This window comes from Arachis duranensis, chromosome 2, assembly GCF_000817695.3.
Source record: "Arachis duranensis cultivar V14167 chromosome 2, aradu.V14167.gnm2.J7QH, whole genome shotgun sequence".
NCBI classification, from domain to species: domain Eukaryota; kingdom Viridiplantae; phylum Streptophyta; class Magnoliopsida; order Fabales; family Fabaceae; genus Arachis; species Arachis duranensis.
Window position 1 is genome coordinate 26,067,594 of NC_029773.3, and position 10,706 is coordinate 26,078,299.

At 30.7% G+C, this 10,706-nt stretch overlaps 2 protein-coding genes across 5 annotated transcripts; one reads left to right on the top strand and one right to left on the bottom strand.

Annotated features, from left to right (window-relative positions):
- Positions 1 to 535: 535 nt before the first annotated feature.
- On the top strand, positions 536 to 5,032 carry LOC107474083 (WAT1-related protein At2g37460). Of its 2 annotated transcripts, XM_016093669.3 has the most exons (8): positions 536 to 635; positions 733 to 946; positions 1,051 to 1,113; positions 1,237 to 1,353; positions 3,305 to 3,548; positions 3,887 to 4,048; positions 4,200 to 4,351; positions 4,563 to 5,032. In XM_016093669.3, exons 2-8 carry the CDS (start codon positions 753 to 755, stop codon positions 4,768 to 4,770), a joined length of 1,140 nt encoding a protein of 379 aa, XP_015949155.1. In that variant the 5' UTR covers positions 536 to 635; positions 733 to 752; the 3' UTR covers positions 4,771 to 5,032. The 2 variants fall into 2 exon arrangements, with proteins under 2 accessions (XP_015949155.1, XP_052113103.1); XM_052257143.1 differs by lacking the exon at positions 536 to 635 and having other exon boundaries at positions 683 to 946.
- On the bottom strand, positions 4,939 to 8,795 carry LOC107474082 (uncharacterized). 3 transcript variants are annotated; one of them, XM_016093665.3, is made up of 6 exons: positions 8,444 to 8,795; positions 7,959 to 8,127; positions 5,824 to 7,092; positions 5,675 to 5,743; positions 5,386 to 5,584; positions 4,939 to 5,264 (listed from the first exon to the last, which is right to left on the bottom strand). In XM_016093665.3, exons 2-6 carry the CDS (start codon positions 7,959 to 7,961, stop codon positions 5,203 to 5,205), a joined length of 1,602 nt encoding a protein of 533 aa, XP_015949151.1. In that variant the 5' UTR covers positions 7,962 to 8,127; positions 8,444 to 8,795; the 3' UTR covers positions 4,939 to 5,202. The 3 variants fall into 3 exon arrangements, with proteins under 3 accessions (XP_015949151.1, XP_015949154.1, XP_015949150.1); XM_016093668.3 differs by having other exon boundaries at positions 5,675 to 5,740; positions 8,405 to 8,795; XM_016093664.3 differs by having other exon boundaries at positions 8,405 to 8,795.
- Between the last annotated feature and the right edge of the window lie 1,911 nt (positions 8,796 to 10,706).

The window sequence follows — 10,706 nt, forward strand, 5'->3', positions numbered from 1 at the left end:
AGTCAGATCTGACAAGTAAATTATTAAATTATTCTTAAGTGTAAGTCTGACGTATTAATAAATTTAGATTTATCTTATAATAATAATACTACATAATCACTAAATATTATTATTTTTTATTAATATTTGATTAATAATAATTTACACTTATATTTAAAAAAAATTTATACACAAAAAATATATAATTTATATCTATATTTATCAAAATTTTATATACATAAATTAATATAGTTTATATTTATATTTTGTTTAGAATTTGTATATATAAATTAATAAAATTTATTTGTTAAAAATAATTTAATATTTACACCGATTAGATAATAACCAAAAATACTAAATATTATTGTTCCCAAAAATTTTCTACTTATAATATATTACGCCAAATCAAACACAGATTTAGATTCCTAATAGTCCACCTAACTTATTTCTATTTTTATACTTAAGATTTAAGTTTTTTTTCCGTTAAATTTTTTGAACATACTAAGAATATATAAAAAATCAAATCAATCATCAAATTATATATAAGATATATATTGAATATATATAATTTTGCGTAAAGATGAGAAGACAAAAACTCAGGCCTTATTTAGGGGTAAAAGTGATGAAACACGTCAAATAACTGAGCACTGATATTGGTACGTCACCCTCAACTTGTATATAATAAGTAAGCATTATGAATATGAATGTATGTTGTGATATCTTCATTATATTGTTATTGTTGTTGTGGCGCAGCTGAGTTGTTGTTGTTCATCATGGAGAGTAGAAGTAATTGGTACGAAAGGTCAAAGCCATTCATAGCTGTTACTTTTCTTCAGTTTGGATTTGCAGGCATGGATGTTCTATCCAAAGCTGCTATGAACAAAGGGATGAGCAACTACGTCCTCGTCGTCTATCGCCACCTCGTCGCCTTCTTCGCCATAGCTCCTTTTGCTCTTTTCCTTGACAAGTACTCATTCACCATTTTCAATATCTTAATATTTTCTAATAATTTTTATTTCAAGTTTGTCTTAATCTGATAATATTTAAATATTTTCTTTTTTTTTTAAACAGGAAAGTGAGGCCTAAATTGACATTTTCAATCTTCATAAAGATAGTGGCACTCAGCATCCTAGAGTAATTTTAGTTTAATTTCCTCCATAAACAACACAATCTTTATTTATTTATTTATTTAGATTTTAGTTTCTCTCATGTAATATTATTATCGATATTTTTATTTGTTAATTATTTTGATAACAGGCCAGTTATTGATCAGAACTTGTATTTTTTGGGGATGAAGTACACAACAGCAACTTTTGCTGCTGCCATGACCAACATGCTTCCTGCCATTACCTTCTTCATGGCTTGCATTCTTAGGTAATTAAATTAATTAATAAATAAGCCTCTAGAGAATAGTTTTATTGGTTCGGAATTGAAGATTCCTTATTCTATATTAGCATGCTAATTAATGTTTGACATATGTCATGCCTAAACATATACTTTTTCTAAAATCAATGAAACTTTAATTATTTGTTTGCATGGGAGAGATTCCAATGTTCCACCCATGAGTTTTTCAGATACTAAAACTAATTACACATAACTTTTGGTCTTGCTTGACAAGTTGATATAAAGGTTAAATCCAATAAATAACATTTCAGGCTTTCAGCTATCTATATTCTTTTTTCAGTTTTTGGTATGAATATTTCAGCTATCCCCAAATATGTATAATTCTCTCTATAGGGCTAAAGAGTTAATAAGTAGGTTATGCCTTTTCTATACAAGAAGGATATATATGGGAAATTAAATGATAACAAACGTACTAGCACATGACCTGTTATAAGAAATGGTGTATTAATAGGAGAAATAAATAAATAATGATCTGATATTGAAACCCATTTTGGGATAAAAAAAAAGATTTTGTGTGGGAAAAAAAAAAAAAGAAATAGACCACATTAATGGGACCTATATTTTAGTGTATGAAAAAGATAGGAATACACAATTAAAATAGGTTCAAATAGCATTATTGCTAATGAGTGGGGTTGTTATTGCTTTTACTTGTGGGATTAATACTTATTTAAAAGTAAAAGTGGAAACCATTTTTTTTGTTTGTTTAAAATGTAATATATATTTAAATTACAATCAAAGACCCTAATAATCACATTAGAAATATTTTTGGATTCATTAGTCGTATATAGACATTTTATTTTTTTTAATGTATATATATAATTGATAAGAAGAATCTAAATAAACTATATATAGTGTTGAGCGAAATTTTTATAAATGTGCAAGGGTAAGAAGGTAAATAAAATAAACGTGTATTGATCCCTTTTTTTTAGGGAGATGGGTTCTTTATCTTCTACTACTTATTTGTATTTGTTTTTGGTGTGCTATTACTTCTTTGTACTTTTTGTGAAGGATGTCCCTATTTGTTTTTTTAAAAAATTCAAAATATCTAATTATTATCTTTTTTTCTGTTTTTTCTTTAACAAACAAGAGAAATGTTAGGTAACATTTTTTTTTTCTTATTTTTACTTTGTATTTGAATTAATACTAGTTAATTTTCTATTCTTTTCATTACAAATATTAGTTTCCTTATATTCTCCAAGAAAAAAAGAAAAAAGAAAACATGAACCAACAAACTCCAAAAAAATAAAATAAAATAAAATATGAGACTGCTTTTCCCAAAAATTTCAAGTGTTTTCTATTTTTTTTTTCAGTCCAAATATGTAGTATTATATTTTAGTGGACCACCATCACTATGTCCAACTAAAGCTAAAGGCCATGTTGCATGGCACTTTTGCCCTCGTACTCGTACGGTCGTACCGGCCTCGGATACGCGTTGGGTACGCTTAAGTATATGTCTAAATAGGTAATTAACAAAATAAAATTTTGTTTTACATAACAAATATGCTTTAGGTATCTATTGGGTATGACTAGCTATATTTTTTCGTTCATTTAGTTTAAAATGATGTCATTTTGAATAAATTTTATTTATTTTTACTTATTTTATTTTAAAATAATTTAGATGTACAATTTAAGACATTAAATTAATTATTTAAACTATTTAAATATTTATTTTTTAATTGAAGATCTATTAAATTTGATGTAAAATATATTTTATTAATTAAAAAATACCATTTATTTTAAAAATTTATAAAATTTACTTATATATATATACTGATGTACTCGTACCCTTTTATTTCTAAAATTGTCATACCTCTTACACATATTCGTATCGACACTATATGTTTTATTGGCTTAGTTGTATGGACGAAATTGTCACTATATGTATGACATCTTTTAATGAATTATGTATGGTTGTGGCCAGACTAGAGAAGATTAAAATAAAAAGTATTCGTAGCATAGCAAAGGTGGTTGGAACTCTAGCAACAGTTTCTGGTGCCATGGTGATGACACTGTTGAAAGGGCCAATTATTGAGCTTTTTGGAAGACATGGAGGCAGTAACCACAATCTTCATCACGATGCTGATGAAAATACTCAACATGCAATAAAAGGGTTTATTATGATCACAATAGGCTGTTTTAGTTGGGCCTGTTTTGTGATCCTCCAAGTGAGTTAATTTTATCCACTCATTATTTATTAACAGTAATATAAAATATGAATTTAATTTTGATGTGTTATCAGTGTGAAACAGTTTTAAATACACGTGCATCCAATTATGTAACATCATATTAGCAAAAATAACTAATTTTTATATTAAATGCATGAAATGTTATTCAGAAGAACGAATATAATTGGAGGACTGTGTAAAATATTTTACATTATCTATACATCAAAATTAAACTCAATATTCTCCATTCTTTTTATGTATAATAGTAATAAATGAATTTTTTTTTGAGGAATCCACTTTTTATGAAATTAGTAACAGAATTTCATTTCTTTGTGCAGACTATAACCCTTGAAGCCTACCCTGCTGAGCTCTCTCTTACAGCTTGGATATGCATTTTGGGAGCAGCTGAAGGTGCTGCAGTTGCTATGATTATGGAAAGAGCCAACCCTTCTGTTTGGTATCTGAAATGGGATATGAAATTGCTTGCTGTTGTCTACAGTGTAAGCCCATCCAACTAGACCACTAATAACAATAATACCCTTTGATTGTTAAATGAATTAAAATATTATCCAATAATTTCAGTAGAGATTAAGAATTAACAAATCCAAGTAATCACATTTCTCATTCTAAAAGGAACTAATTGAGTTACAGGGCATAGTGTGTTCAGGACTGGCTTATTACATGCAAGGATTGGTGTTGAAAACAAGAGGCCCAGTCTTTGTAACAGCATTTAATCCCCTCTGCATGGTAATTGTTGCTATTATGGGCTCCCTCATTCTAGCAGAGAAACTATTTCTTGGCAGGTAATTACTAAAATCAAGTACTAATTAATCAAATGCCTAAGAGGAATAAGATAAAAAAATGTATTCAGCTTGTATGGTACACAGGGCTAACTCACATTCCTATTCACAACAACTCCACATTGTTGAGAATGTTAGTTAGCAGTGTACAATTTAGAGTCCATTAGAAAGAATTCAATCGAAAGCAAGTAGCTGAATCTGGCAAATTTTACAGGTTGATTGGTGCCATTGTCATTGTTTTGGGCCTGTACCTTGTAGTGTGGGGTAAAAGCAAAGATTACAAGCCACCAAGTAATGAACCTGTATTGCCAGCTAAACAAGTTACAGAGGAAGCCAACACCAAAAAGGAACATTGTAATCACCACCACATTGCCATCAGTAATTTAAGAGCTGGAATCACAACACTAGAAGAACAAGCATGAGGAAAGTCTTACCAATTTTCATGTAAAATTGAACATATGGGGCAAAAGCAGCTGTGTATGTTTCTATTTGTTTGGTATTTCCATTGTGATCTACAGGAGTAGGTCTAACCGTATCTAAAGTCAGGAAGATAATTAACCGTATTTAACCGCATTATTAAGATCATGATATCAAAATATATTTCTCTTCATGAATTGTAATATACTGAATGCTCCTGCCACAGTACATTCAAATTTGTAAAATATATGTTCCACTTTGTTTGCAGATTTGCATTCTATTTTCCCCATTGATGATTTCCACTCAAATGGGGAAAAAAATATTCAAAACTTAAGTTAGCTTTGCCATCAGCCAGAAAATATGTATTGAAACATAAAGCCTACGAACCCAACAAGGAGGGTTCTATCTTACAACACAAAATTGATCCTTTATAACAGCTACTTCACTTCACCTTTTCCACAAATGCGCTGGAGTTCCCGAGCCGCAGCCAAAAAGGATTCTGTATAGGAGAAAGAAATACTTAAGTGATAATTGGACCATTGATGGAACATTCTGTTTCAACAAACCACATCCAAAAATGTAAATAATGAACACAGTTGTCACTGGTAAACATAAACTACCTTTCCAAATGCGGAAGGACTTCTGATTGATTGCTGAACCAGTTACTGTCTGAAGAACATCAAATAACATATTCTGTGGAGTGCTCCGGAGCTCTTGTACAACACCATATATAGTTTTCCCACTCTCAAAGTAAATATGATTATTGGGGTGTTTTGTCTTGCAACCAGCATGTCGTTCAAACTCATATGCATTAATAACCTTGAGAAAATGTAATATAAGTCAGATAAAACAATTTGGCTCAAAAAGGATTCTCCTCTATAAACAGGATTGAGGAATGGACAAACTCACCTTGGAAAAATTACAAGACTGGCAACTGCATAAATACCCAGCACCGTTTATAACTCCTCGAAGCTCCTTCTAACAAGCATAGGAAGAACCAGACATGTGATGACAGATAAGCTACTGTTAAAGATGAAGTCATGAATACTAAATTTTACCTCCCGCGACCAAGCCTTATACTTTACAGAGACACCATCAAGCATGCCAGTGGATAGCAAACTTCTGACATTTGAAGGGAAGTTGTTTGAAGTAGCTTTCTTAGACATTTTTATCTCTTCTTTTGTCTTGGAAACACTTTCAGTTTCAGATGCAGATGTCTGAGCTGTATTTAGAAGTAAATTAGAATTAGATCTGACAAACTCTTTCTCATTCACAGCTTCCAACTTCTGTGGAAGTGCTTGACCCGTCAACATGTCATAGTTGGAAATGAATAGGCCAGAGTGAGTTGGATCATCATCATCACAGCCACCAAAGGATATGATAGTGCTCTCCCCACTATTATAAGAATGTGAAACAAATGGCATGTTGTTTCCTCCCATGCCATATGGGTGTCCCGCTGATATGGTGCCATTTTCAACCTTGTCGAATAAGTAATCTCTTAACATAGAATTGTCATTGGCCTTATAAGCTTGAGCAATAGATGTCATGCTGCTATCCACCTTGCTAAATCCTTGGTCCATTGATATTGTATTACAAATATCTTTGTAAGTTTGATGGATAGATAAGCCATCCCCTCCCTTGTTATGAGATTGAACCACTGACATTAAATTGTTATCTGTCCTGCTGTACGGGTCATCCATTGATATTATATTAGCATCCCCTTTGGTATAAGCAAGATTCGTTGATATGGAATTATCATCAGCGCTGTATGCTTGAGGATTTAACACGGTGCTGCTGACTCCCTTATCATAGGGATTATTTTCAGGGACAGACATGACACTATGAGATTCCTTCACTTCATTAACTTTAATTTTTCTAATTCCATCATAATTGAAAGCTAAACGAGGATCATCCAATGTACAGGACATAGATAAACCAAATGATGAACCACTCCCGAAGGGATTCATGCTATCCTTTCTCTCACCACCTGACTTATTGTCCATGCTAAGAGATGAAATATTTGCATCCCCATGATTGGTAGTAGCCGTATCTGGGTCAAACAATTGTGCAGTGAAATCATCGGTTAAGGATTGGAAACTTGAGGAATTCCCCCATGAAGAAAGATTGGAGTTAAGCATTCCTGACAGTAAATTGTTTGGGGGCACTACTGCCTGTTTCTTATTGGGAAATACATCCACTTCAGGACCATCCATGAACCATTGATGAGATCTCTTGGACTCAATTCTAGAAGATTCGTCACATGTCATGTCACCATCATTCAAACTTCCAGGATCCTTTGCCATCCAAAATGCTTGATTGGGGAAAGACTGTAAAGAAGTCCTTTTAGAAAGATGCCGATAATAAAAAAAATGTAGAAAACTGCTAACCTAAAATATTGGATTAACAAACATGGAACACAAAATAGTGATTGTTTGCTGCAAAAACTCCAATTTCTAGTACTCTATGGGCTCAGCATAATTATGACTAGCACTCAATAAATCTGAGCTCGATACATCTCCAACGTGCAAAACACTAATCATATGAAAACACTTGCATCTAGATGACGGAGTCTGTAGCATTGCTTTAAGCAAATTTCTTATATTCAAGTGATAAAAAAAAATCATAAATCCTATACACAACAAAAGTGAATCATCCACTAGCGTAAAGATCACTTGGTAATTAATACTTAGTAAATCATGCAACAAAAAATACAGGGACAGCTTTGCTATCTTGTTTAACTAGAAAAATCCATGAAAATTTTAAATTAAAGTACAATAAACTGTGGAGGTTAGATATAGTATTGTTAAACATACTGGTAAATTTTCTAACCAGTATACATCTTTTCTTACTAAATTTGACCTAGCTCCTAGTGTTTTCCAAGTACCATACCAAATAGGAAATCAAACAGTACATCCATCCAATATCTAGCTCTACCACAAGGTTTTAGCCGTTTATAATGGGCTTAAATAACACAATCCTTTTTTTTCCGGTAGAGCTGTCGCACTCAAAACCACGACCCATTTGAACCTCAAACATCAAAAGCTTCAGCACCACAAATAGAAAAGAGAAGCATGCAGAGGTAGGTAAGCATTCAATCTCTGGACAAAGAGAGCAACAATAAAAACAACAACAATGCTCATTTCCAAATGCAAATCAAAACCTCAAGCCCCAAATAAAGAAGCAGAAAACATACCATGTCACTTCTTCAATGCAAACTCCTCCTTATTGACACAATTAAAGCTATAATGGCTTTTCTACAACGAATAAAATGTACACTGAAACTTCCCACTGAACTCAAAAGAAGCGCTTCAAGACATCACAGAAATCCCAGTGTGCCATACTCTCTTTGCAACGCAATATTCCTGAAAATGAACAACCAAAAACATCAACTTCTTTATAGTGAAAAAGAATAATGAAAATCAATTCCTTATACTAAAAATCCAACATGCAGTGATAAAAATCACTTCTGTCAAGCATTTTCGGGATAGATTAGGAAAATGCAATTACAGAAAATCGATGAACTTCGACGCTACTAAAAGGCGTATCCAATCATCACGTTTTAATCAAACACTATTTTTGGTACTCTATTAGTCTATTTACAGTAAATAGGAACGTAAAACCCTAAACCTAGCAACTCACACGATCGCAACACAAACCAGGTGTGTGAGTCGCACGTACCCTCAGGGGATACTCGATCAGCGGTGGCGGAGAATGGATGAAGTTTCCGGCGAAATATTGCCGGAAAAAATTGCCGGCGATTGTACGGACGAGGAAATGCGGCGAGATCTGAAGAAGAAGCGGTGAGAGCGGATTTTTGACGATTTTGTTGTGCCTGTGTCGGAGAAAGTTAAGCGAAGGTGCTCCGCACGATCGTAGTGTCATACGAAATCGTGGCCGTACACGTGGCCCAATGAGGAGTTCTGTGAGTCAGGAGGCACCAACCGTGATCGCAGTCATGCGGTTCACCATGTGCTGCTGCACCAACTTGTTCTTGTTTCACTTTACATGTGAAATCTGTTGTAACTTGAAATGATTTGGTTGTTTTGTCTTCTTTCCTGCTATTCAATTTTATTTATTGGATAAGACAAATAGATTGAGTCATAGTTATCACAATCTAACTCGCCACCGAATTCCATTGTCCCAAAATGTTTGAATTATTAGATGGTATTATATCAAAACATATTTTTTAAATTTTTTTAATAACTATTAAATAATTTTTATTTAATTTTAATTATAAATTAATTATTTATATATTATTAATTATAAAATTTATTTTTTATTTTATAAATTATTATTTTATATGTTTATTAATAATAAAAAATTAAAACAATAACAAATTAGAAGTAATAAATATCTTGTAATTTTAATCGATCATAATTTTATTATTGATCCGTTTATATACATATTAGATTGAAAAAATCGTGTTTGTTAAAAATTCAGTTGATTGGATACACAAACCAATAGATTGAATTTTGCATGGGTATGTAGGGTTTTTTTATTCAATCAATTGAAATTATTAAAGTAATTTGAGAAATACATAGATATATAGGAATAAACCATATTTAACTAGAATTTTTTCATTATAAATTAAAAAAAAAATCCATTATTGTACTCTTATATACTCACGATGATAATGGTTGTCATCGTCTACTGTGAAGTTTAATAATTTGATTTAGCCATTTTTTTAGAATTTGAAGTGAAATTCGCCTTGCTTTGCAAAAAAAATCGTATTTAAGAAATTAAAGTTAAAAAATTGGATTTTAAAAAATAATAATTTTTTATTTTATTTCAGAAAAAATACATTACTAAGAGATAAAAAAAATATTTTTTCATTACAGAATCAATTTCATAAATAAAGAATCGAAACAACGAATTGCAAGATTAGAGATTATATTCACTAATCTCGATTTTGTAATAAAAACAATGGATTGTTTTCTAAACACTAAAGTGAAAAAATTGATTGGATCTCTATCGCCAATTGTGATTATCAATTAATGATGAACAAACATTGGATATTAAAGAGATGGATAAACAATGAAGAAAAATTTGATATTAAGTAGATGGCTAAACAATGAACAAAAACAATAAAAAAAGTGATAATCAATCATATTGATAAACGATTCTAATTGTAGGATTGAGTAATTGTTGATAGATTATTCACCAATTTATAATCTTAATATTAAAGAAAAGATAAAATTAGAGTATCTAAATCAAAATAAAAACTTAAAAATTGAAGCTAGAATTTTAAAGATAAGATAGATAATAATAAAATAATAATTTATAATCACGAGCAGAAAAATTTAGAGAAGCGTAACATATAACGCATTGTACAATTCAATCGATTGAATTGTGAAAATCTATATTATTTTGAAGACTTAAATCGATTGGGTAATATGACCAATTGATTGAATAAGAAAAACCCTACATGCCTTGTAAAATTCAATCGATTGTGTATCAATTCCAATCGATTGAAGTTTGGAAAACCTGAATTTCAATCGATTGATTTGTGCATCCAATCGATTGAATTTCTAACAAACAAAATTTTTCCAATCCAATACATATGTAACGGATCAATGATAAAATTTGGTCGATTAAGATTGCAAAATATTTATTATGATTAATAGATGATCTAATTTGTTATTTTTTTAATTTTTTATTATTAATAAACATGATAAATGAATGATAAAATAATAATTTATAAAATAAAAAAGATTTATAATTAAATAATATATAAATGATTAATTTATAATTAAATAAGGACTATTTAGCAGTTATAAAAAACTTAAACAACATGTTTTGTTATAGGACTATTTAATGGTCCAAACGTTCTGGGACCATCGAATCTTTTGCCATCTAACTCTGTATACATCCAAGTTTTTTCAAGTAGTCACTAGCAAAAATGATTTTTATTAAAAGAGCGTCATTACATGCATTTTTTTTT